The sequence below is a fragment of the Microchirus variegatus genome, assembly GCF_963457635.1.
Source record: "Microchirus variegatus genome assembly, chromosome: 4".
Lineage (NCBI taxonomy): Eukaryota > Metazoa > Chordata > Actinopteri > Pleuronectiformes > Soleidae > Microchirus > Microchirus variegatus.
In genome coordinates, this window is record NC_139805.1 from 18,329,089 (window position 1) to 18,356,582 (window position 27,494).

The window sequence follows — 27,494 nt, forward strand, 5'->3', positions numbered from 1 at the left end:
AGAATGGAGCCTATATTTAAAAGGCCATACCACAAACAAACAAAAGAAATGTTATTACAAGTGCTTGGATCAGTACTTTTTTTTTAGACACCCAACATTTACAGTAAAGAAATGTGAGTCCAACTTAATGCATACCCTAATATATAACTACTGGAATTGGCAACATGTAGTGAGTCCTCTTGATCCACCCACTCCACTCCACTGGATGCTGTTTCAGAGAATGACCACATCTCCTAAACAGATAACACCAATCCTCCTGGTTAGAGGCAGCCAATGAGGCCTGGATTTCCCTGGTTCGGCATTCTCGGAGGGGCAAGTTAACCTCTGGTAACACTCCAGTCTTTGTGTGTGTCCCTCGTCCAACTCCTGGCAATGTCTCAGCTGTCTATCAGATGTGAGAAATCCATACAGCTACAGTACTATTCTAAGCTTCTCCCACACTGCAAGCTTAAGAAACGTCAACCAGTCTTAAGTTCCACATTCATTGGTCCGTGCTGCTGAAGCAGCAATGTGTTGGCTTGGTGCACTGCACTTGCTGCACTACAGCAGGCTGCCCGGCCACGAGACGATGGTCAGGGTGATTCTTCCTCGCAGCTCCTTCAGGAGACGCACCAGCGCAGTGTGGGTCATGCCCCATGTGCTCTTCCCATTCACCTCGAGTAAGATGTCCCCGCACCTGAACAGAGACATTAAATGGCCATTAAAAAACATGGTGGTGCCTCAAATCAGAGCAAAAAGAGCTTATAGTTTCACAGTTGATTACTTTTTGTTGGAGTTTGGTTTGTAAGTATTTTAAATGTAAAACACCATCCAATCATATTGAATGGCTCAGAAGACAACCACAGAGCTTATGCTAGCTTGCTAAACATTGAATGAGACAGTTGCAGCACCGTTATGGCAGAAAAGGAGCCAACAACAGGTGTTGGTTGGTTGTTTTTTTGGGACAACTACTGCAGAGAAAAAGGCTGAAGCAGAGCGATCCATGACCAGAGCGAATGTCAGTGCTGCGTTTGAACGGTGGCAACAACTGAAAGCCCAGAAAGGGCCGCAAAGTAATGACATTGTGGCTCTGTTTCTACTGGACCGTTAGGTACTAACCCGTTAATATTTGTTGTTTTTCATCAGCACATTGTCAATTGAAGTATCCAAAAAGCAACATCGGTACCCAAGTACTAAAAGTTACAGATGCTGCACAGTTCATTTCATGGATATAATCAAAAATCTGAAAGAAATGTAGTTTTCCCAGGCTTTGTTTAATGGTCTATATCATTTTGCTGACAGGACATAAGAAAATATAAAAGTATGTATACCTTATCCTGCCATCATTGTAGGCTGGCGTCCCCTCCACGATAGAGCGGATAAAAAAGGATTGATTGCAGTTGACCTCCTCCTGACCTCCCACGATGCTAAAGCCCAGGCTTCCCGATGTGCTCCGCCGCAGGACGATGTCTTTGCAGCAGTAGAGATGCCTGCATAAGCCAAGAGGGAGCTTAAAAACACTAATCTCTCAACTTCATCTTTAAATGATACATACTGTGTATAACCATACTGGCTATGTGTGCCGTAGCTAGACTGCTACAACCAGCTCTGCCGAAGAGATAAAAGGTTGTAGTTCTTTGAATCACAGTGTGACTTTTCCTCCCAGAAGATGATCGTGGGATTTCGAAATCTGTCTCATAGAAAAAGCTCAAGGCTGAATAAAATTTATATTCAAAGGCTTTCAGCTGCACCTCTGGTCTAGACTTCATTACCATGACTTATGGGAACCTGTTCATTTGACTGACAATTGACTCCTAATCAATTCACTTTTCTGTCACTTTTAAGTGTTGTTAAATCATATGCTAAAAGTTCTGAGAGGAAGTTCTGCTGATGTAATAACTATGAATATTTAAGCTGAAAAGTTCGCTCTGTCAATATTTTGAGTTGGCACCTGCTGGCAGAGGTCAGACGCACCACTGTGGGGGCGTAGATTATTCTGTCAATGGAAAAACTCAAAGGAAAAATGAATATGGAGTGGCTCCAGGGGTGCTCACCTGGGTAACTGCAGCCATGACACCCACTGTGGGGAGTAGTCATCATTAGGAAGCGAACTCTTGGTGCTATCTGTGGGTGAGGGTGTGAGACAAGGCGGCAGTGGGCACTCTTGCAGGCTTTCTTCAGGAGGACGCATTTCCAAGACCTTGAGCACAACAGGAGAGGTGGTGTTTTTCAAGTTGGCCACAGCCTCGCCTCGCGTCACCCCCGTCAAATCCACCCCGTTCACGTCTAGCAAGATGTCACCTGCGGGGAGAGAGTGGACAGCACGGCTTGTCATCCGTCCAGGTTTGCTGACTTGATAATAGGTTTTCAAAAGACCTCGCAGGACAGGGACTTATCATCTACCTATTTAATATTCAAAAGCGTCCCTGCTGGAACACAAAGGCTACGGAAAACCAAGCACCACCTGTGATTTAAAAAGCCTCCTCGTAATGAAAGTGGTGCAAGAAAAAGTGACAGCACGGTCCAGCTTGTGAATAAGCAACTCAAAGGGCACATTTGCCCTGTGTGGATATGTTAATGCAAAATAATAGCCTATTATAAAACTCAAACAGGTTTCATCACAGCACAAACAGAGACAGCTGCTGCAGCAGTGGGGGCACAATGACAGGCTTTAATATGGTCATGTTTGAAGATGGATATGCTGGTATAAGCAGCTGAGGCTCCAATCTCTCACTTCCCTGCCTTAAAGTGCATTATTAGACAGGAAGATTACAGCTATCACATCGAGTTATTTGTGTGCTGCTCCGTGATTTGATCCATTTGAGAGCCGACTGATTTCATATAATGAAATAATTAAGTCCTCGAACAATTCGTTTGGATCACTGCGAGTCCTGCGCACCGCTCTGCCAATGTTTGTATGTGTTTTTGTTTTCGGCACGTTAGAGCCAATTTGTAGAGCTGTGAGTTTTCTGCTGGATGAACAGCCTTCCTAATGAAACACAAGTGTTCATCAACCATCCCTGTTTCCACACTGAGTATTCAACAGCAACGTCAGATTTATGACAGTGGCAAGCATGTAAACAAATTTAATAAGCGGAGAATTATTAGCACAAAGGCGCTGAACATGACATTCCTTGCAATAGGGATTATATAATATAATCTACTAAAACTGTGATTTGTAATAAACAAGTGTGCAGGTATTTACAAAAAGACAAAATATGGATTACACTATAACATCATTTCAAGATGATACTTTGCTGTTTAAATTTGCTACTGTATATCTCGTCCAGCAAACCCACACTCATAGCAAATGCCATTTTTCAGTCAAGTAGATTCAACCTAGATATGTTCCTCATCTACACTATTATTTGATGGTTTCCAGTTGCTTTAACATCACACAGAATCAATGCATGTCATCTGTTAAAAAAAATATAAAATGCATTTGGAAAAAAGAACAAGGTTACAGTGAAACTTTTACACATGTAATGGGATAAGCATATTTTACAGTTTATTAGTAATTCATTTTACCTTTGCGGATAGAGCCTTCCTGTCCCACCACTCCGTCAGGGTCCACGTTTGTGACATAGATGGGGAGATCCCACCCTCGGCTGGACATGCCCCCGGCCACCGTCATACCAAGAGAGTCATACGGTTCCTTAGTCAAAGTCACTGTCTTCTCGTAGCATGCGGGCTTCTGACACGAGTCCTTCACAGAGAATAAGAGTAAATGAACCACTGTCAACATCTCCACTCGTCTACTGGTACAAATTTATCATCCACATTAGGGGCACAAAGCCATTGTAACCAATCCCAACTGACACAGGGGGAAATGCGAAGTATAGGGATTGAATATTCTAATGTCTTGAAGTTAGTCTGTAAATATCATGCTATAAGCACTAAATAAAACAACTATGAATTGTGTCCCTCCCTGATGCTAACCTTCATGAAAAACAGGCATCGTTTTGATAAGGATATTTGATGGATATTTTTTTTTCTTTAAGTGTTAATATTTTATTAAAAAACCCTACATTTCCCATACAGAATCACAAAACTGCTGTGACACCAAGGGCACTTGTTCAGACTCCACACACTGATTAGATTGTGCAGCAGCACATTTGCATATTAATGAAGACTGTGACGGGTGATAGCTTCTTAATGCTCAGAAAATTCATATGAAAACCATGCATGTTACGCTATTGGAGTCCAATAATATAGACATAGGTGCTAATTAATACATGACCTCATTAGCATAACTGGTACTGGATATTAGCGTGGGTGGGGTGGGCAGCTCAAGTGTCTTTTTGTTCAGTGATCGGGGCAAGGGAGAGTAAGAGTAATAATGAATAAGACATGCACACACGGAGATCACAGATCACTTGTGGTCACTTAAGTGAGTGGATACAGTCCACACTACCTGCCGATGCAATATTAAGTGAGTTATTAAAGATGTGTGCTATGCTCTGCTGTGTGGTCTGTGGTGAGTAGTTTGACACGTACCGATGTGCCGGTTCAGAAAACCTGACATGGAAAGCTAATTACTAATTATTACTAATTACTGTACAACATATACACAATTTGTTAATAATGTAAGCCAAAGTTAAAATGACAGGCTGTGGTTTGGTTTGGGATTGTACACAGGACACAAGATTTGTATTTATTAACGTATTAGGAGGAGAGCTCCAGCAATTCTGGTAGAATAGCTGAATACCTAAGATAAATTAACCGGTGACTGTCTGTGGTGTCTTTTCATTTCACTCTCTGCAAGAAAAAAAACAACCTATCTGTCATAATGTCATCCTGTTTTTAAAAAGGGATATTGAGGCAAATATGTAGCTCGTAGCACACGGAATGAATTTTCAGTGACAGTGATGCACAGAGGCCGACTTTACTGTCTGGATAAAAGCTTTGGTGAGGGTTTGGCAGAAGGTACTCTAAATCCTGCAGGATGACAGGATGTTTTTGTCTGTCGAGTGAAAATAAAATGGCTGATACGAATGCATCAGCTCTGAAGGGGAGAAGACTGTCTATGGTAGTGTTTGAATGACACATTCAGCTTTGATGGGGGGTGGAAATAGGTGACAACGTTGAATCATTTTGTCCCTGAAAGGGAATATTTATCAAGGGAAGGGGAGACTGTGGGAAAAAAGCATTCCCAAGAGTACAGGTACTCTCCCTGTCTCTTGTGCACTGCGTGTATGTGTGTGCCTCCTCACCAGTAGTGTTTGCTCTATATCCACAGGAGAGTATGGCGGCGGACCGTCCATGCCCCACGGAGCTTCTTGTAAGATGTCTGGGGTCGGTAGGCAGATCTGACGAGACACTATGAAGTGGACACCCTCCTCACTCGCCTAGAAACCACGGAGAGTTAACACAAAGTTAAGACATGAGTGACTCTGAAGAAACAGACAACTTCATCTGCAGATTATTAAATTTTTCTTCTCTGGGAAGAAGTACACTATGTTTCCAGACTTTATACTGAGGTGGGTTAACTGGATGACGGCTGAAGCCCAGTACTTGAGCAGAGTGGTATTAGTCTTCTCAGCAAACTCTCTAACCTCACATAACCTTAAAAAGTAAAGCATAACAAATGTTATTCTACGCCATCAAAAACCTTGTTAAAATCTTGTTTGCCATCTCTAAATTGGCACAAACAAAGCCCTAACTAGCTGCACATTCAACAAACACACTCAAACCAAGCTCCAGTGAATCACTTTTAGTGATTTTTGTTGTTGATGATGTTATTATTCTTCCTCTGTTTGGTCTATGGGAACAGAGAGGATGTAACATTATTTGTATGCTGCATCCTTTATCTGAAAATGGACTTTGAAGTAATACAATTAGATCAGACTGAGGGAGTGTTTGTGTGTATACACCAGCAGCACAGTCAGACCCTGTCAGACTGCTAAACCTGCTATTCTGAGCAATAAAATTGACTTCTGAAATTTTCTGTAGACACCTGGTGTGCTTTCAGAAATATTCAAACCTGTTTGCAACCCTCTCGTTTTTACGATAATAATGCTGCTTGACATAAAATGGGAATGTTGTTGGGCAACATGAGACGTAAACACAACTATACTGAGAAACACAAGAGTTGTGAGGAGCCGATAAGCTTGGTCAACACTGTGTGATTCAATGATGATTTGAATGTGACAGATATTCTAGCACACTACATTTTTAATGTCTAGCACAAGTGTATGCCTTTTTGTATCTTGGTGAAATGGCCCTTTAAGAAGAACTTTGCAGCAAAAACCATCAAACATAGATTTAATTCACTGTCACCATTTTGCTGAACCTACCACAGTGAAATGCCAATTCAGTCCTCATTACACATTCACATGAAAGTCATCCAACAGACACACAGACTGGCTGGCTGCTTGCCTCTTCCCCCTCCTGCTTTCATTCCTCTGAGGTTTCCCCTGAACTCGGTTCCACAGAGCTGACTCCTGAATTAGCTTGCCCTGCCCATTATTGCCTTAGTTGACTAATTTAATTTCTTCCTTCCCAGTTCTTGATCTCTGACAGAACGTGTCTACTCTCCGGGGCCGTCCTGGCTCCGCAGAGACACAGAAGATGCCGGTCAGACTGCTTAGACAGGAACTCCGGTCTCAGAGACCCGGCACAGTCAGCCACTAACATGTTGCAATTAACCATGATTAACAACAAACACCACCATTGACTGGCATCAACCAGGAACCAGAGGCAGTTGCATGTCCTGGTCCGTCAGGGAATCGCCACAATTAAATACTATTAAGTGCGGTCTGTGCAGACACAACAGCAGAGAACAACACAATTAGCCTGAATCACCACAATTATCTTTAATACCTCAGAGACCCTGAGTAAGAACAGAGTCCAGTTGTTTACGGTCTGTAACAACATGTGGACTCATTTGAGTGTCACGGCTGTGAACTTTCTACAAATTGCTCGGACCTGTTTCTCTTAGCTACATCAATTCCTTAAAAGAAAAAAAACAACACAACACACTTTCAGTTAACCCTTGTCGACTCACCTGAATAAGCAGAGCAGCGTGTTCTGGTGCCCCATAACGTAGATCGTGCCCATTGATGGCGAGCACACGGTCACCCACACACAACTGTCCGTCACGCGCGGCCAGGCCGCCCTCCAGCAGGTGAAAGATAAACACTCCGTGCTCCTCCGGCCGCCTCACTAGCTTAATGCCAAGCTGTTCGTCTGGAGTGCTCTTACTCAGGACCACGTGGATGCTGTCGTCCCTCAAGGGATGGTGTGGTATAACGTGAGAGGGGTGGCCCCCGGCACCGTCATGGCTGTGTCCGTGGCCATGTTGGTGGCCATGCGAGCGGTAGCGATGGTGCTGTTCTCTGAGCACGGTTAGTCGGAGGAGTTGACACGGCTGTTTGAGGGTTGCCACGGCGTAGCAGTGGGGTACGTTGCTGATGTCGATGCCATTTACCTGAGAGGGCAACATTGTTTATAGCATTATAAATTTGACTGCTTCTTACAGATATGGAATACTGCTGTATTTGTTTCTGTGATACCTTCAGAATCATGTCCCCAGGAAGTAAACGTCCATCCCGTGCGATGACACCCTCTCTGTAGATGTCCTGGATGAGGATGCGAACCAAGGGGGTCTCGTTGCCTCCGACAATGCTGATGGCCAGTGGTTCTGAGTGATCCGCCCGTGTGATCTTAATACTGGTAAGCTCACCATCAGGGATCAGGTGATGGAGCTGAGGAAGAGCCAGCACTAAAGAAGAAGGAGATGAAGGAGAAGGAAATGGCTAATTTTAATAAAATGCACAAGAAAATCCAAATTGGATTGGAGCAGCCAAGTAAAATAGGAGAGGAAGTGGGAGATAAAGAGAGTGAATATGAGACTCAGTGAGGGGAAAAAAAGAATGGTAGATTGTGTTAGAGAAGATCAGCAGTGGAACCAGCTGTCCCTACTCCCCCAGGTTAGTAAAACAAACTCAAGAGGGAAAATGTTCTTGGCTGATTAACCAACTTGATGTTTTTGCCATTAGTCACATACATCTGTAGCAAGTATTCGCAGGAAAATCCTCAATTTTACATTTCCATAGTTATTACTTGGGTGCGGAACAGCAACATTACACAAACTTTTGCATAGTTTTGTAATGTGTGTTTCCTGCTTGTTATTGAAGCATACTCTGGAAAAAAAAAACAGTCAGATTTGTATTTTCATCCCAATACACACGATTAAGCCATTTAAACAAATTCTGAGAAATCAGAATAAATGTTGCCACTTTTCTCTCGTGTTGTGGAAAATCCCATCCCATTTTGTTTAGTGGTCAAATCCACAAACCAGCAGACTAACACGCCACAGACTGGACAGAGAGGAAGTGGGTGGGGATCACTCATCTTGGCCAGCAGCCTTAATGAATAACTGACAGAAAAGATGTATTTCTTGTATTTCTTTTTCTTTGGTTATGAAAAATGCCTCCCTCCCCCCTATTCCTCAGTGGGCTGTCTCCCTCTGGTCTCCAGCTCCATAGGCACAGCCATTCTTTCTTACTCACGCTGCACTTTCTTCATTCCAAAGTCAATATTTTGTCTTTATTGCAGCATATTGCTCCAAGGAGGGAGATCACATTAACACAGGGATCTGCAGCTATTATGTAACCATTCCATTTAACACCTCTATCTTGCTCCATCCATAAATGTTTTCATTTAAGTATCTTTTTATTTCATTCATGAGGCCATTGCCACAGCTTATTTGTTTCCTTTAGGCTACAGTCTTTTTTTTTTTTATTACTGTATCTTCTCTTTTTAAACAGTTAATGTTATGGTTAATTGGCAGTACACATACAGTTTATATACTGTACAAACTGTTTTGAATGTTGCCGCTGTTAAATTATACTTCTCTCTCCATCCCCTCCATCTATCTTGGTCTCTTCAGCAGCAGGCGACGCGATGAATATTTAATCTATTCTCTCAGCCTCCACAGTGATGGCCACAGAGAATAATCTAAGGAACTGATCGTTCGTCATCCTTCATTCTTACGTAATACCACATTTCTTCTCCTCCTGTCATCATGCTGCAGTTCTTCTTCCCACATTAAGCTCTTTTTACACTTGCTTCCCTCCTCTGCAATACCATAACACAAGGGGCATTAGATACATTACTTTTTTTTTTTACATGTCTTATTGCTCTACCACGGCAAGAGCACTGCTGTCCCTGGTGACTACTCCATCAACCTAGTGAGCACCTGATGACCCTGAGTGTGCTGCAGGGAGAGTGAGATACAAGGGAGAAAGAGGTGGAGGAAGAGATGAAAGAGGAGAAGAACACGTTGTCACCAGCCATCTCCAGTGACCTCCTGTTCCTCATCTCTGTCCAGAGTGCCTCAGGCGACCACTCTCCCTGCCTCCTGATCTGATGCATCAGCAAACTTTTTGCAATCTGTAGCTGAATAATTAAGGAAACATATGCTATTGCCACACTGTTGGCTCCTGACCATGTCACCCTCATTGTACAGCTAAACCAACAATACACACATTCTCTTTCAAGAGAGCCTCCTCAGGGGGCATATAGTGCATATACTGTATAAGATCCTGATCCTTACCTTCCTGTGGAATAGTGGAGTTCCTGACATTGTCCCTCTCCTCAGATGTTTCATTGCTCACTGCGTTGCCACTCTTGGTTCTTCGTAGGACACTGAAAGCCCGGTTCAACCTCCTGAAGGAACGGCTCCTCACTGACGAGCGGTCAAAATTTCTAACTGCAAAGGAGACAGGGGGAAAACAGAGAGGTACTTTATAATAGATTACCTCACCCTTTAACATGCCCGGACATGTCTGAGGGCCAGGGCCTCCTCACAGCCAATCAAATGTATTTTCAGGCTTTAGCTGCCATTTACTCACTATAAGCACAGTTGCATATAAAACAGATCTGTGCTGCTGTAGGTATAGGTAAGTAAATAGTATAAGGAAGTTTTCCAAATCTTCTGATGCCAGTAGTTAATTTTCTGAATCTCTTGTTTTCTGATCATCACTAAGAGACCCACTCTTTGTGATGATGTTTGTTTGTAGATTTGTAGATTTCTACTGCCAGTGTGTTGCTGTTCCTCCTCGCAAACAGTCGGTGGCAAAATATTCAGCACTTTGATGAAGGCAATGAAAAACAAGACTGGAAACATTAAGGATGCACCAAGCTGACTCGTGTTTAAGTGATACTTATTGCTGTTACCCCAATGCAAATACCCAACTCCAATCCACATTTTTCCAGTTTTTTTACACATTTAAACATGTTTACCACAGTGTCTGGAAGCAATTGAAATTCCTTTTATTTGTGGTATGAGTCAGCAGCCTAAATGGATGTGGCAGAAGAAAGAAACTATGAATTTCATAAAGACACTATCAAAGAAACTGTATTGTGTGCAAATTAACTTTTTTTGTTGACAGGAAAACAAGGAATCTACGATGAAAGACGTTGAGCCTGCTTCAGCTTTTGTTTTTGCCAGTTTTTGGATGTAGTATCGAAATCTGCGGTCTCACTGAAATCAATGGAGTTAGAATTGAATCGCCTCCAGTTCAGCCATTTATTCCAAGGATAAGTTAGTGAGCAACTGGTTCAAATAATGCATCTTTTCTTTTAGTGATGTAGTTGCATAATCACAGCAGTGACGTAACATACAGTGCATGTTTTAGTGACCATGTGCAAAAAAAGAACATCCCAGAGAGACTCTTGTTTGGTACTTTGCTTTTCTCAGGAAAAGGCAGACAGGCAACAAGAGGTTGCAGTGGAGTGGAGAGGCAGCAGCCCAGCTGCACCGAGCTCAGGACAGCGAGTCTCTGCAGAACCCCTCCCTCTCTCTGCGGGCTCCAGGAGATGCAAGGGCTCCTGACAGCCACATTATTCTTTAAAGCCCCAGCCGCTTCTGGAGCTGACAGCTTGTTCAGCAGTAGTGGCGCTCGTGGTGGTGGTGGTGGTGGTGGTGGTGGTGGTGCTCACTCAGCCGGCCAAGCCAAAAGTGCTGATGCAGCGTCATTTGGTGTCCCCACTGCGTGTGTGCTGATGTTAGAGGATGGGTAGAGGGATGAAGGGGCAGAGAAGAACCCCTGTAACGGTTTTCTGCTTTCAGTGGTGGGTGAAATGTAGGGACGTTTGCCACCACATCATTGGGAATTAACATACATGTCTTTCCTTTTTTTTTTTATTTCCAGTGAATGAATAATGTTGCTGCCCTCTCAGTGACTTTCCCTCTCAGTTTCTATTGTGTTTTCCATGGAGAGTTTTTATGGATTGGCAGAAAAACAAAACAAGGCAGTCGAGCTAATTGGCTAATAGGATTTCTATCAGAGATCATTAGGGAAAACAAAGTCTGTTTTCGAGGTTGAACAAGTGGCTGGGTTATATATCATAAGTATGCAGAAGTAAACGTATGTTTGTACACACATCAGGTTTTGACTTGGAGACTGTGTAACAGTGCCTAGAAGGTTCTCTACACTCTATTGATTTTTCAATCTGTCATCCTGGCTCAACCATAGTGTTCTGTCTCTCTCTCTCTGTGTCCACAGATAACTTCACGATAACCATCATGCTACACTGAACATGGCCTCACATGAGCAAAAACATCCATTTTCCCACTCACACTCACTCTTCTTGGAGCTGCTGCGGGCGGCCAGGCTGGTCGTGCTGCCCGACTGACTGTTGTCCTCCATGCTGGGGTCAAACGCAGGGTTGACCAGACCTTGCTCATCTGACAGGAGCGCCACAGCGGCGGAGGTTGGCCCATCATTAGGCAGTGTAGCAATGGTGAGTTCTGATGTGCTGTCAGTGCATTCGCCTTCCTGCGAGCGTCGCTTCCTGTCTGCTGAGAGCCCATAGTGGGAGGCCCCTTTACACCTGCACACAGGAGGAGTCAGACGGTCAGTTACAAACTCAAGTTACACAAGCTGGTGTAATCTGAGTAACTTCACTGCTTTTTGTAGTATGGTTTGGGTGATGCAGGCTGATAAAATAGTGACATTGATGATGTGACACGGTATGCTGACATTCTGTAGTATGCTGATGTCATTACAGTGAGTGAAAGTCAACACATCCATGTTAACATTCAAGGAAAATGTCAAATTCAGCATCTCCTGTGGCCTGAGGCTTTCGATATATTTCTACACTGACCTCGTCTTCTACTGTCGGTCAGCTTTACACAAAGACTGCTAATGTGACCTTTACACTCACACAGAACTTATCCGCAACACTGCACACACTTCTGCCACAACTTCATACTGACAATATTAAATTGGGAATGTCTGTTTGCAAATTAAATATATCCCCACAGAGCAGGGTAGTGCTCTATCGAAGAAAGCCATGAAGGCTTTGAGCTGACGCTTCATCATAGGCAGGAATAACACTGGCTTGTCTCTCCCTCTGTCTCCACGGGGCCATCAAGACAAACATTAACTGGGTTTTAATGAGCTGGATTAAAGCCAGACTCTGCTTTGACAGTAGTGCAGAAAATGAAGAGGCGCAGCATCCATTCTCCTCGGCTGTGGGATGAAAGATGGGCTGGGTACCACTGACTGTAACATGACTGTTATTAAGAGATGGAGAGTTTAAGTAAAATGGTGGCCATCTTTGCGTAACCATAATATAAACAATATTACAATACAAGTTAGTGAGAGTTTGAGGGCACAACATCATGTTTGATGCTGTCCGGATGGATCATTTGTTCTATCTATATTGCAGATTTTAGACAGCATCACACAAAGCTAAAATACCCATTGACCCTAGAGAATGCATGTATGTGCACCTATGTTCTTGTTCATTGATTCTGTTGGCTAAAGTGAAGGCTATCAAGCATGCCCATGCAACCACTTCACTGAATAAGGTGGTTGAATGGAGCAACATTTCATTCAGCAGCAACTGCAGTTACTCAACAGTAATTACAAGAAAGTAAGCTCCTTTAATACTGGCACTAACACAACGTAGATTCAAACGTTTTAAGCTGCAAAGAATCATAAGACAAACAAACAAATGCACACACAAACACACACATGCATGTGTTCAGGTACTGCAGGGATCTCTCACACATGCACCTTTAATAGGCACTCGTACAGTCGCCCACTCACTATATGGAATTGAAGACTAAGACAACATTGCCCTGTTTCACCCAGAGTAGTGGAAAATGTGAAACCACAGTCAGTTAGTGGGGATGGGCAAATACTGTTGAATACAGGTTCATTCAGTTACATAAATCTTACAGACCACCCAACTTTTTCAGGAAATAAAGTCTGCCCAAGTATAAATGAATGCACACTACACACACCGTATGAGACGGTCGTGACTTTCTAACTATGGAAGCTCTGAAGGTCTTCTTTTATGCAAATCTAGAGTTCGGGCAAAAATGATGAAAAGCGAAGGATGGAATATTAGGATCTGTAAAAGAATGTGAATCAAATCCATTTTTGATACGTCACGCTAACATAAAAGCCATTACTAAACAGACACTGATGCAGCTGCAGCACAGTTATTGGTTTGTGTGCGAATGTTTTATTAGAGGCTTTGTCCCCCTTTTTAATTAAAACTGCCTTCCTCCAGGGCAACGAGAGATGCCTCATACCTGTAGCCATATCTCAGCTTCTTAGAGCTTTAAAGTTTGAGATTCAGCGTTTAAGGACAGAGTCTGAGCTGTCTGAGGTTACGGGCAGGCTTGACAGGAAAACCTTGTCTTTCTGCACAGGGTGGTCTCAGAGCTTCAGGGACCAAGGTAAGAGAGTCTATTACCTTTGCACACTAGAGAGGTGAAGTGCTTACAAAGACTTCCACATACACTTTGCTTACTTATTTCTCCCCTCTCATTTTCTTAATCCCACAGACAAACAAACATCCCTTTGTGTTTATCGATGGAAGTTTGAGTGTTGATGCACAGCTCCATTTTCTTGCGATGCATCATCATCATCGCTGGATGATCAGTGAACTCAGAGGACGCTCATTAGCGCCGCAGTATCCTTGTCTTAGTCAACACAGCCTCTGTTATCACATCATGTCTCTAAACCAAAGGATTTGTGGCGAGATAAGACGCAAAGACGCCAAAACGTGCTCAGCACTCTTCCCCTCTCCCTCCTCCTTCCTGTCCGCTATCTTCAAAGCAACGCCATTTACCCATGATGCTCTCGGTGACGTGGCGGTGGAGCTGAGGTGACCTGGCTGTGACACAAACAGCCTTGTTCTTGTGATGTGAAATAAACACCAGCTCACAAGTCATCAAAGCCTGTGAGATTCTCCAATCCTCTTTATGGGTGTGTGGATTATCCATGCTAACCCAAATGCTCTCTCTGCTCACGATCACTTGTTTTGGGCCACACTCCACATGCACACAGCCCAATTTACCTCCTGGTATTCATGGTCGCACAGTCAAATTTAGAAACGATGCAATGTCTTTTAAGCAACTTGGAGTCTAAAGCGCTGTCTTTATGCACAGCGTCACCTGTGAGGTACAGCCAGGTGACAGGTGCATGATCCACAGTTTGAGTGACTTTGACTTTGAGTCAAAGGGAGCTCTTCTTCCCTTCTCTTCATCCTACTTCCTTATAAATCAGAGGGCAGTGGCAGGCAGTTGATTCTGACAAGTTACAGCTTCAGCACTCAGCTTTTTGATGCTCTTGAAAATACACCTGCAACACCTGACATGTAAGAACCTGAGACGGAAATTAGAATGATTTACACTGTGAGCCTGGTGGTAGCTGACAGGTTTTTTTTTTTCTTCTTCACAGAAAGGTGTATGTTTATAGGAGGTTTCCATGTGTGACAAAGAGTGTGGCAGGATCTGACAGAATGAGTCTATTCTCAGAGCTCTAATGTACGTGGGAATGCACAGACTCAGTAGGTGTAATATGCAACGACTTTTAGTCACTCATGTTAGTCTTTGGTGCACAAATATCCTCGACTGCTGAAAATGAAAATGTAAAAACATAATCCTGCCTCACAACAAATAGTAAATACAAGAATGGGAGTCATGAGAAACATCAAGAGGAACCTTAACTCAGACCAGAAACAATGCTGTGACTAATAACCCCAGTGCCCCATGACACACTTACAACATGTAGAAGATAAATAATACAGCTAGTGCAGTGTTCATTAAGGAAGTTAGTCGTCTCTTTGTTGTGTATTCCTTTATCACACTATACTATACTGTACTATTTGTGTTTGAGTAGAGTGAGAGAGAGGAGTGAGCGACATAAAGACAGACAGAGTAATCCAGTTAATGATGAACTAGGGGAGTGTTAATCAAAGGCCGTGTTGGTGTGTGGATTGAATCCACCTGCTGTGAAGTGTAATCCCACGAGCTGCATGAGGAGCAAGAGGGGAATCGCTCTGCTGTGGGAAGATTTTTTTTTAGCTACGTATAAGCTTGTTTCCAAAATTGAAGTCAGAGGTGAGGCTTAGTTGGGTGTGACTTCTTACAGCCTTTACAAAACCCAATGTGCACACACAAACCAAAAGTGAATGTGTACAGCTGCCTACATAGCACATAAATCCTGGCTTTGTGTTTGAACTTTCCTTTGTGCTCCTGTGCAATGGCAGGCTCAACAAGTTCTGCATGCTTGATGCGTCTGCATGCTTTAGGAGCGCGTAGAGAGGAAGCCGTCCTCCCAGCACAGTGTCCAGCGCCGACTCTGTTGCAAAACGGCCCAAACTCTGAGTCATGGTTTTTCAGCCAATCAATACGTACAATCATCAGTTGAGGCCTGACCCCATGATCGGGGCTGAAAGAAACATTTATGCGGCATTTACTGTTTGTACAGTGTGTGTCAGTGTCTGGTTTCAACAAGGAGGCCAATCTCACACTACATCTGTCAACAAAGAACAGCGCAGGAAGTACTCAAGCTGCTTTAATCACTGCTCTTTGCCGGAGCTATTGCAATGTTGTGTGGGCAAGTATGTTTCTTGATAAATGCTTTATTACAATAAAATTATCTGATACACGCTTAGAAATAAGGGTTCCAAAAGGGTCCTTCTAGAAGGGCTGAGGTTCTACCTGGAAAAATTTGCTTCTGAAAAACCCTTTCCCAAAGAAAGGGTTTTTCAAGGGTTCTTGGTAACACTAAAGGTTCCAGTAAGAACCATTTTCATCCAGAGAACCCTTTAAAACCCCTTTCCTGAAAAAGGGTTCCAGGTGGAACCTTTATAAAAAGGTTCTACCTGGAGCCAAAAAGGGTTCTCCTATGAGGACAAGCCGAATAACCTTATATGGTTCTACTTAGCACTTTTATTTCTAAGTATGTAGGCTTGCTCGTTTTACTCCTTTGTTCCAGTCTCTTCACATCCTCCCCATGTTTGAGCTCAATTATCGATTTACAATTCTCTCAATTCTGAATTCCGTTTTCCGTCACTGAAGTGCAGACAACCCTAACTGTAATTCTCACTACACTACAGTACACGATCATAGAGAATTCCCACTAGGCTGCCGTCCCACATTGCTCTTGGCTCCTTTTAGCCTATATTTCTCACTAGCCGTTGGCAGGATCCTGATTTCTCCACCTCCATGTGCCATGGTACAAATGCCTGAATCACAGCTCTGACACTGACTGGGGCACCGGGCTCACGTGAGAGATTAACTCCACACTGCTCTCCTCTGTGCTGTCAGTTACACACTGCTGGCTCCCTGCACTGTGGACTCCTGCAGAGTAACTTGCTGTAGACAGAAGGAAATATTCCACGTTTAACATGTCATGCCTCGGAACCCCTTAACAGTAGACAGACTATACTGTACAAAACCCATCTTCAGTGATATGTCTCAGAAAGTGGGGCGTTTTATTTAAATGCTTCAGCACAGATATAAAAGTGCACTACAGAAGCAAATATTTAGGGTTTAGTGTAAAATTCATTGACTATGAAACACAACATATAAAACTCCATCCCATAAGGTCACTAACACCTGTTCACCGTGCCCGTGTGTTGTACTTTGGCTAAAAATGAAACACATCTGAGAGGAAAGGTCAGCTCAAGTAGACACCTTGACCTGCTGTTCACTTCTCTCATGAATAAATTAATATAAATACATTATTCATCAGTTCTTTTGTGACCATGTGTTTATATATGCAGCGTACACACTTCAGTGATACATATTAAATGCTTTGTTCCAGTTTTAATCTGTTTTATGTGATGATGTGTAACGTTTAATATTATAGTATGCATTTGTTTGTTTGTAAATCATTTTTCTGTGCATCCTCGCCCCCATGTTTCCTTTCATGCTTGATTATGCGTGCGTTGCACTCTGTTTCACACTGTTGTTTCTTGTTGACTTTGCCTACCCATGCATGTAAATGCTCCCAAGATGGAGCAACTCAAAGTGCCTCATATAGTGTAAACCCCATAATCAAATAATTAAGCTGATTTAAATACTGTCTCCATTAAAGGACTGTGCAAGTTTTTTCAGGAGGGTAGGCATAGGCGCTTTTTAAAAAAAAAAATCTCTCAGGCACTTTTCCCCGTTGGCTGTGTCTGTATTTCTGGCCTGGTTTACAATGAAGCAAGGAAAGCTGCCTCGCTACAGAACAGGGTTTAATATTTAATCCAAACAAACCTCTAATTAGTGAACCCTTCCACACACTTGGAGTGGCAATACACGGATCAAGAGGTCAAGGCACGGTGTGTTGTCTTTGACTTGAGCTGGACCCGGGCATAAACTAATGACCGCTATTGTTCAGATTCAGTGAATGTGTGGCAGGCGGCAGGCTAATCCTGTTAGGATGCGTCCATGCTGAAGACGTCCGGAGCACTGGGACCACGCGCGATTCTCGGTGATCAAACACCCCTGAGATGAGGGTTGAAAGATCGGAAGTTAAGCTAATCATAGTGTTTAAGACGTCTCAGGCCGGGCCCCAGAAATGAACATAGATTAATCATTAATGCTCTACAGCACTGTGCTGTAATTATCAGGGGAGGACACGTGAGTTGGGGGGAGGGAACTCACAAGATCTTATGGTGTGTGTGTGTGTGTGTGTTGGGAAGAAACAAGTAAAACATGGCTGTGCTCTCCTCTGTGTGCTAGTGTGACATTAGTATGACAGAATACCTATAAAAATAATAATATAATAAGATATCTATCTATCTATCTATCTATCTATCTATCTATCTATCTATCTATCTATCTATCTATCTATCTATCTATCTATCTATCTATCTATCTATCTATCTATCTATCTATCTAAGCATGTGTGTGTCCATGTATCTGTGAGTCAGACTTTCATTTTTCCCACACACTTGAAAGACTTCAGACGGCAGACCGAGCTGATGAAGAAAGGTGAATGAGCAGGGAAAATAGCAATAAAGCAGAGTCTGTGGTCACATAGACGGAGAGCTGGAGGCTTCTCCTGTCAACAGAATGGATAGAGACAAATGGCGTACCACTGCTCTCCAGTCAGGCAGAAAAGCACCACGTCCGTGTTTGTCTGCTCCTGGTTTTTCTCTCCGTCATGTCATAATCAGCCAAAAACAACAACAACAACAACAACAATAACTCTCCCACACGATATTTCTTCATCAACATTTGAAAGGAACTCCTCATTGAAATGCCCCACATACAACATACTGGTTGTCATCACCATGGCAGCCATATGAATGGCCAGATGGGCGGCATGTACAGGAAGTGACCTTATTCCCTGCTGTCTCCTGTCTGAGGTAATGCTCATCCACGTTACTTCCGCTCTTTCTGCATCCTTCACCTCCTGCTATTCTTTCTACCTATAATCAAACGTGAGTAATCCACCTCTCATCTGTTCACTACACTGGCGCCAAAGCTGTACTTGGGGTCTGTTTTAGTGAGAAGAGTATAAAATGAGAAGCTCTCCGTTGTTGCCTGTGTTCAAACAGTATGAGCCATTTCCACTGGGGCTGCAGAGAGGAGCTAGAGCCCAACTTAGGGATCACGGAGCCCCAGCTTCATGTGGAGCCGCTGTTTACAGTCATTAACTCCACTCTGAGGGCTAATACAAAGCAGAAGACACATTTCAGAGGAAGTGGGGCCACAAACACAGACAGCATTAATAGAGGATTTTGTCTGCTATTTTGATGATTTCTGCTGACGCAATTCATCAAATACTCACTAAGTTCCAGTTTTGATCATCAATTATTAAATTTCACAAAAGTACACAGAACGGCCGCTGATATTTTCTCTTTTTCATATCATTATTTAATACCAAATAGATACAAAGAATTTGATGCAAACCTTGTGAAATAGTTATTGTTTTCAAGTGAAAAAAATATTGGTTGATTCACAGATCACTCAATGGTGAAATTAATCTTTAGTCGCAGTCCTGACACACAAAGAAGATTAGAGGCTTGTTTCCATGGAGCCTCAAAACAACACTGAACATGTTGTCCATTTTTGTGCCGTAGGTGATTAAATATTCAACAACAAAAAAGGACAGCTTTTGCACCAACATGTGCGTCTTAACGCTGTGTGTTCTCTCATGTAATGGCAATGATGTTGTTGTTGTTGACATAAATATGATAAAAGTTGTGTGTGCACAAGGGATGGCACACTGCGTATGGAACAGATGCGACTGGAGAGAAGCCAGCTTTAAATTCTTAATGCTGAGGTGAAAGCTTTTTACACAAACTAATGCTCGCTGACATTTCACTTCATCAGTACAGAAACACACATGCAGCCGTAGAGAGGGAGAGAGAGAGAGAGAGCGATGGAGAGAGAGAAAGAGTGATGCCATGCTGCAGTACTGTTCCGTAAAACACCAGCTGTCCTGAACAGCACAACGCTTTACCTGCTGAATCACACAGTGCTACAGCATGCACGAACTACAGCATTCTTCCAACTTAGAGGCACAATTTTCACTCTCGGAGTGATGATGAAAATGCAAACGTAAGCAGTTACACATCTTCGATACGCATGAAAGTAGCACATGGGCGCACAAACAAATGGCTGTGCAGAGTGAACCTCGTGCAAAACAACTCATTAAAAGCTGCATGCGGTGATGATGGAGGGGAGCGATGGAAGTGGTGTTGATGAAAGGATGCAGGTGGAGGCTGAGTGTTGTACTCACAGCTCAGAATAGAGGATGTGCAGGTTGCCCAAATTGTCTGTGTAGTTGGCCGGGCTGAGCCAGGGCAGGACCAACAGCAACAGAGCCTTCATGGTCAACACTCACTCTTTTCCTTTTTCTTTTGCCTCTTTATCTCCTCTCTGCACCCAAGCTCTGTCCTCTTCTATGCCCCCGTCCTTCCCCTGCTTCAATTCTCTGAACCTGGCTGTGCTGACCCCCCTATCCTCCTCCTCACCTGTTTTTTCTTCTCCAGATGTGCTCTCAGATCAGCATTAATTCCCAGCTTCCTACCTCTTCACCCCCTTTCTTTGCCTTCCCCTTGCTCTCCCACCCCTCTCTCGGGCTCTGTGAGTTGCTTCCTTTGCCTCAGGCTGGCTGCCTGATCATCTCAGCTGCAGAGGCAAGCGGGCCAGTTGCCAGAGGTTGAAGACGAAGCGCAGGAAGAAGAAGCAGCAGAAGCTGGTGCAGAGGAGAAGTCCCGGTGTGGCACAGGAGGAAGAGGAGAAAGTGCAAGAAGAAGAGAAAGGAGACCCATGCAAAGGTGGCACATTTGGAATACAATTTGAGATGTGCCTTAATCTGCTCGGGACACTGGCGAGTTGTAAGAGGATTTACGCTCGTATGCTTGTGTGTGCATGTCTGTTTTGCTCAGAGTGTGTGTGTGTGTGTGCGCGCGTGTGTGTGTATGTCAGAGAGAACAGCGCAGGCTGTGACTTATACTGCAGCAGAAACCACTGAGGGGGGAGATGGAGCAGACCAAACAAAGACATGGGGGGGGGGGGAAGGTACCTGGTGTTGCTCTGATTGGCTCTGGCCCTGTCACACACACACAGACTCATTCACACACATACACACACGTCACACACATACAACCTCTACATTCACCTCCCACTGCCTGACCATACGCTGGTCTGTGAAGGGGAGCAAAGGGGAGGGGAGGAAGAGAATATGTTGCCTCCGAACCCTCACCCCTCCTCTTCAATGATGGATGATTCTCTGTGCTGCAGATTGGTCTGATCGCTCTAAAGAATCTTCCTACATGTGTAAAAAAAAACAACAACAAACCAAAACAAATCAGAGCATGACCGAAACACACTGGCAAATCAATATTCTCTGCAGCGATGGAGGCTTGTTATCCTGACTGACATGACTGGAAACGACACATTAAGAAGAAAAAAAAAATAGAGATGTGGAGAAAGTCTGCTCTGGACCGTCGTACAAATATACAATTCATTCAACAACAACATAAAACGTGATATTTCTGAGGCAACTCGGGATTGGAGAGAAAGTGGAAGCTATCGCGACAAATATGTGGGTGAGATTTAGCTCTTGAGGACTGCACACACTATAGATGTTTGGCCTCGCTGTGCTGTCAGAGCAGCTCAATAATGACAACAATCCTTGCAATGTCTATAGGCAAAGGGCGCACGAGGCTGTGTTCATATTACCACCCAAACAGTTGAAATCTGATTCAAGTCTGACATATTAAAGATCACATTCTTAAAGTGTCTCTGAACATGACTGCCCTTTCAAACAGCATGCATATACAAATAATTTATTGAATAGGTCATCATCAACAACAGAAGATGTCTGAGACCATCTGGTAGTGTAACAGGAGATTATGTAAGATAAGATAAAATGTACCTTTATTGATACCTCATTGGGGAAATTCAGAAATGGAGCCAATCGCAGGAAATGTGTTAGCTTTGTTTCATCATGCTCTTGAGGACTACACTCTTTTCCATGCTTCCATCAGAGGTGTCAAACTCAAATGACCTGGGGGCCAATGTCTGGCCAAGAGGGGGCCAGTGTAGAGAAAATAGTGTGAAAAGGTAGTGGATGGGTAATATGCCTCAGCAATGCGTGCTGTGTTTTTAAAAGAAATTAGGTTCTTTTTCCATTATAACATGATAATAACTGGTCGACCACCAGTTTGACACCTCTGCGCCAGTTTACGCAGTCAATGGGGAATAATGGGGACTGGATACATAGCTTAGAGGTATCCTAGCAATTGTCCTGTTGGGAATCCTCTGTTCCAAGTAAACCTTTCCCATTCTACTCGAGCAAGACCCGCCCCTTATTTATAAATTCATATATTTTCTGAGAAAAAAAAATAGGAGGAAGATTAATGGAGGATGCTTTAACTCAGAGGGATGCTGGGACGTGACTGGGAGAGAGGTATGTGTTGACAGACCATCTTAGTCATTGTGTTGGTGACTGACATTACCCTGACGGGAATTTAAAGGGATTTCATTTTGAAAAGCAAGCTTGAGTGATGTACAATAATTTATTTAATCCTTCCTCGTGGATCTGTCTCCACACTGCCAAACTGCTCCGTCAATGTGTGTGATAGACATCAGGCTGGTTGGTAAACACCTTAAAATATGAAACACTGCAACACATCAAAAATAATTTTCATTCCCACTTGACCATTGATCTTTTTCCCTTAGTATTATTTATTTTATGCAGTTTTATTTATAAACAAACCACACATTTGTTCTTGTCAACCCTCTTCTCTTGTTATGTGTATTTCTATATTTTTACCTATTGTTATCCAAACTTATTTTCCTCTACTTTTTTTTATTATCTGATGGACTTTCCAGAGAAAGGAGCTGTCTGCTGCCTTTGAGTAAGAAGTTTAGCTGGTGTAAATACCCTCACTGAATAAATATTTGATGGATGGGGCTTGTGTGGTTTGGTTACAGGCTGATTTTGTATGTAAGTGTGTGCATGTGTACGCTGCGTGCATACTGGGGCATGAGCTATCCTGTGGTATTTGAACAGTATGCACAGCAACAAGACCACAGGGCACGCAGGAAATGGAAATGTAATTGGATTGTGACAGGATGCAGTTTGTGAACAGAAGCCAGTCTGCCCCACAGGAGTCATTTCATACACTGGCGTGTTAACTCACACTCACAAGAACGCCATCATAACATACTGTACTCAAATATTTACTCCTACTCACAGCCCACACTGTACCACAGGTGGAGGAGGCAGGTTTGAATACTGACGGACAATTGGAAAACTGAGAATGCTTCATGATGGAAGGGAAAGGTCAGTTGAAAGGGAAAGTCTGAGGGTGAGACCAAGTTGCAACCAGTTGTGACGTCATCCTACATATCTGAACTCACAGCCTTGAGATTCACGATTTGACCGGCACCATGTTGCAGAAAGACCTCACCTGCAACCTGACTCTGACCTCCTTTTCCACGGACATCATGTTCTACTGAAGAGGACCTAAAACTAGTGATTGAGATCATTATCTCCTCAATATACTGTTTACTGACATTATAAATCAGCGGAGTTGCCCCCTGGTGGCTATTCAGTATATTCTTACTTCCCGGGTTGGTGTCCGTGAACAAACTGGAAGCCACTTTTTATACACAGTCTATGGGGCTGATGGGTAACAACAAGATAGTGAACTGTTCTACCCATTTACCCAAGTCAACAACCTCCAACCTAAATGACCTATGTAGTTACTGTCATAATAACAACTGAATTTAACCTATAGGAGTATAGAAGCACCAGGTGTAATGGCCCCCCATCTTCACAGTATCAGTATACTGTAGGTTGTGAAGTTTTTATGGTTTGGTAAATATCAGACACTTTTATTAAACACTGTTATGGTAATGGAAAGGTCAGAGAAATGGTAAATAAAAGAAACACTGACTACTGTTTCGTGGTTTAAAGTGTTAAAGTCTTTTGTGTTTTCTTGGTTGTGCTCAGCTGGCAGTTTATTGGTTACATCTATCTGGAACTGAAAGTGTAATCTAATAAACTCTGCTGCAAAAACTCCTCCTATATGAACATTCTAATGTACACATTTTATCGAAACGTCAAGTGCTCATTTCAATATGTAATAAATGTTGGAATAGTATTATATACATATTTCAAACACCCACACAAGAGCACACACAAAAGCAATCTCTGGGACTGAAATAACAGGAAACACTCATACAAATGTATTTGCTTCAAATATTCACACTATCTCTGAAGAGTTTCTCAGCGGGCTTTGAAAACAAGTACATCTTGACAAAAAAAAATGAGAAGAAGTGAAAAGAAACAACATTATGCACCAGACTGAACATCAGTTGCATATATACATTACACTCTAACGTTAGTGAGGCAAAAAATGAAAAGACAGCGAGGCAAAACCTGTTTACTGGGCTGTGCGTGTAGCTACATGTACATGGAATGAAAAGGAAAACAGAAGAGGCTGCTTCTGACTGAATCCTGCACAGGCCCTTACAGGACAGAGCAACAGAGACAATAATGCATACAGATCGCAGCAAATGTGTTCAGAATTACAAATTCTCCATCCGGAGGCCAACAAAAGGTCATGAGTCATTGGATGGGTATGGAATTAGCTCTGCCCAGATGGTTGCCTGTCACATGTCATGACAACTCCTGACCCAGTGCCAGATTCAGGGCACCAAAATGCAACCACTGAAAGATATGATCAGACTAGAGCCATGTCACATGTTTAGATGTCTCATAACTGTAACATGTACGCTCTTAGAAATAAGGGTTCCAAAAGGGTCCTTCTACAAAAGCTGAGGTTCTACCTGGAACCATTTGCTTCTGAAAAACCCCTTTCCTGAAGAAAGAGTTTTTCAAGGGTTCTTGGTGGAAGGGTGGGTTGGTGGGTTAGGGTTCCAGTAAGAACCATTTTGACCCAGAGAACCCTTTAAAACCCATTTCCTGAATAAAGGGTTTTAAAGGGTTCTTGGTGGAACCCTCCAAAAGGGTTCTCCTATGAGGACAAGCCGAAGAACCTTATATGGCTCTCGTTAGCACTTTTATTTCTAAGAGTGTAGGGTAGGGCACAGATGAGATACTTGCCTTACTGACTTGGTAGTCATTTTGCATCACCATGGTTTTAAGACATATTGAGATTCAGAAGGGAACTGTGACTCCCCAACATCAAGATCAGAAAACCATTAGTCTGTGTAGAGTTCAGACAAGTGTAGTACAAATATTATTACACTTCCAACTGCATGTGGCGTGATTGAGTGATTCTGCCAGCTGTAAAGTTAGGCAAGTTTACTTAGCTCAAGATGGATGACAGACTCCCAAGCAGTGTGGGAAAAGGTTTTGGTTATTTTTCATTCTCAAAAAAACACAATTCATAACTTTTGAATATAAATAGATGTTTGACACATTCAAGTCATTTTAAAAGGAGTTTACACAATTAAACCTATCAGTGCCACACAACACTCTCTGTGTTTCTCAGTTTAGCATCGTTGTGTTTTCCTGTCTGTGGTGACATTGCCGTGCTGCACACATCGTTTGCATCGTGACTGATGGAGGGAAGGCGAAAAAGCTACGCAAGTAGGGCAAGAGTGGTCCTCTGCAGGCCCATGTGAGCAGTGCGTAAGCTTTGATGTCACAGCTCGCATTTTCGGCTGACAATGCCAAGATGCACCCATTAAAAGTTTCCTCCTAATCCTCATAGTCCTAACTCCTGCAGACAAACTGTATTGGTGTCATAAAACTGCAGCAGGAGAAGATGTGTCTTCTTCACAGCAACATCTCTGTCACTTCAGCAGATTGTTCTTGAGCTTTAGATCTTCAGTGTCTTTGATTCACTGCTCTACTCGTTCTGTGCACTCATTCTGTGTGTGTGATAGGAAGAGAAGGCTGGGGTGGGGGAGGGCAGAGTCTGTTGACTTCTGTTATGACAGTTCTCAAGCCAGTTGAACACCTTTGGAAGACTGTCGGACCAAAGTGTACATACTTAACCTGTAGACTATGAATTAAAAGGTATTCTCTGAAAGGTATTTGTTGCCTATATTTCAACAAATGACCGACCAACAACGATATCCGGCTTCATAAGCCTAAACTATTTCCCCAAAGGTATATTTTCACCACTGTGGAAACAGCCATCATGACTGGACAACATTATTTTAAGTGAAAGGAAAAGAAACAAAAGGTGTTTTCTCAAAACCTTTCATATCCTTGCACACACTGCGTGGAGCTGTCTCTCTGGATGTGCCCTCTAACCTTCACAGACAACACCTGCTAACAATGGGAGAGCAGTTAAATTCTTCAGGGAGTCAACCCTCCAAGCTCCACACTCTTAATTATAACACTCACACTACACGAAGGACAAGACTGTGGAAACTATGAAGCAATGCAGAGAAATTTGGGGGGGATACGTGTGTGTGTGAGCGTGAGATGGGGTTGAAAAGAAGTTGAATTTGAAGTTTACTGTTTCTTGGGGTTCTATAAAGTGCAAATGATTATCAAACACTTTGTCTGTGGTGAGATGCACTAATTATTCCTGTGGGCTGGGGGGAGGGGTGTTAATGAGCATCAATGAAAATGGACCAACAGTGAAAGAAGGTAGAATACTGTCTTTTAATGACAAGAGCCGGGCTGAGTTTCGATGAAAGCCTGGTTAGCAGAGGAAGTCTCCCATTTGAGACTGGAACTATAATAAAATGCCAATGGGCAGTAGACAGAAAGCAAAAGCAACTGTGTGTTTAGTGCAGGCCATTGTTGTTTTTGTCAGGATATTAGCACAAGTTATTGAACATGTACACAGATCTCTTGGAAAATGTGCAGTTAAAGGTCTATAAATGTTCCAATCTGCCTTTATTACAACATGGTCCTCCAACTGAAACATAACTATGAGTTTCGGTCAACCCCTAAATAACGACCCATAGGCACTGGTATTTTTCAAGTCAACTAGGCTTAGGGCCCACAGAAGGAGTGAGGTTAGGAGTAAAAAAGACAGGGCCTGGCAGTAAGTTACAGACAACGACAGATGTAGAATTTTAACTGGTGTCAATCACGCCAAAGTACAATGCTTTAACCACTAAATGAACTGCTGGTGGAGACCTAATTGAAGCTACTTGATGACAACACACCCAAGGTACCAGGATAAGGGTTAGGGTTACTCTAACCCTAAATAACAGCAATCTGTTATGTATACTACCTCTAAGAGTGCCTATTTTAAAAACTTGCCTATGGGTCATATGCAGGAATTACGACCCATAGATTAATTGGTGGACAGTCTAGTGTTGGGATATATCAAACAGTGTTTTTACTGTCCTACCTGCTCTTGATGTGGTCTGCCATGTCACCACGGGCCAGTACTTCAGTGCAATGGTCAGTGAAAGGGCAAGCCACAGTCAGCTTATCCAGCAGCTTGTGCACCAGCAGGCTGGGCTTCCTGCAGCTCTGCAGCATGAGGGGTGCACGGCACACAGGGCAGAAGTCACTCTCCAGCAGAAAGCTGGTGAGACACTCCTGGCAGTAGGTATGGCCACAGGGTGTGTCCAGCGGCCTGATGAGTGGCTGCAGGCAGATGTGACAGATAAGGTCGTCATCCACCTCATCTTTGTAGAGATACTCGTGGTTCTCCTCCAGCTGGTGACTGTGGCCACATGCCACACAGAGGTCAGGAGGTGGGGACAACAGTCCAAAGTCTGATGGCGAAAGCGGTGGAGCAGATGCTTCAGCCATCGCAGTAGCCCCTTCTGGCTCTACACTCTCCTCCTGGATACTCAT

At 43.2% G+C, this 27,494-nt stretch overlaps 1 protein-coding gene across 1 annotated transcript; it reads right to left on the reverse strand.

Annotated features, from left to right (window-relative positions):
- Positions 1–540: 540 nt before the first annotated feature.
- On the reverse strand, positions 541–27,494 carry lnx1 (ligand of numb-protein X 1; the record flags this gene model as incomplete). Its single annotated transcript, XM_083887532.1, has 10 exons — positions 541–676; positions 1,311–1,469; positions 2,034–2,280; positions 3,508–3,685; positions 5,193–5,327; positions 6,986–7,408; positions 7,494–7,702; positions 9,539–9,694; positions 11,567–11,820; positions 27,040–27,494. 10 exons carry the CDS (start codon positions 27,492–27,494, stop codon positions 541–543), a joined length of 2,352 nt encoding a protein of 783 aa, XP_083743658.1.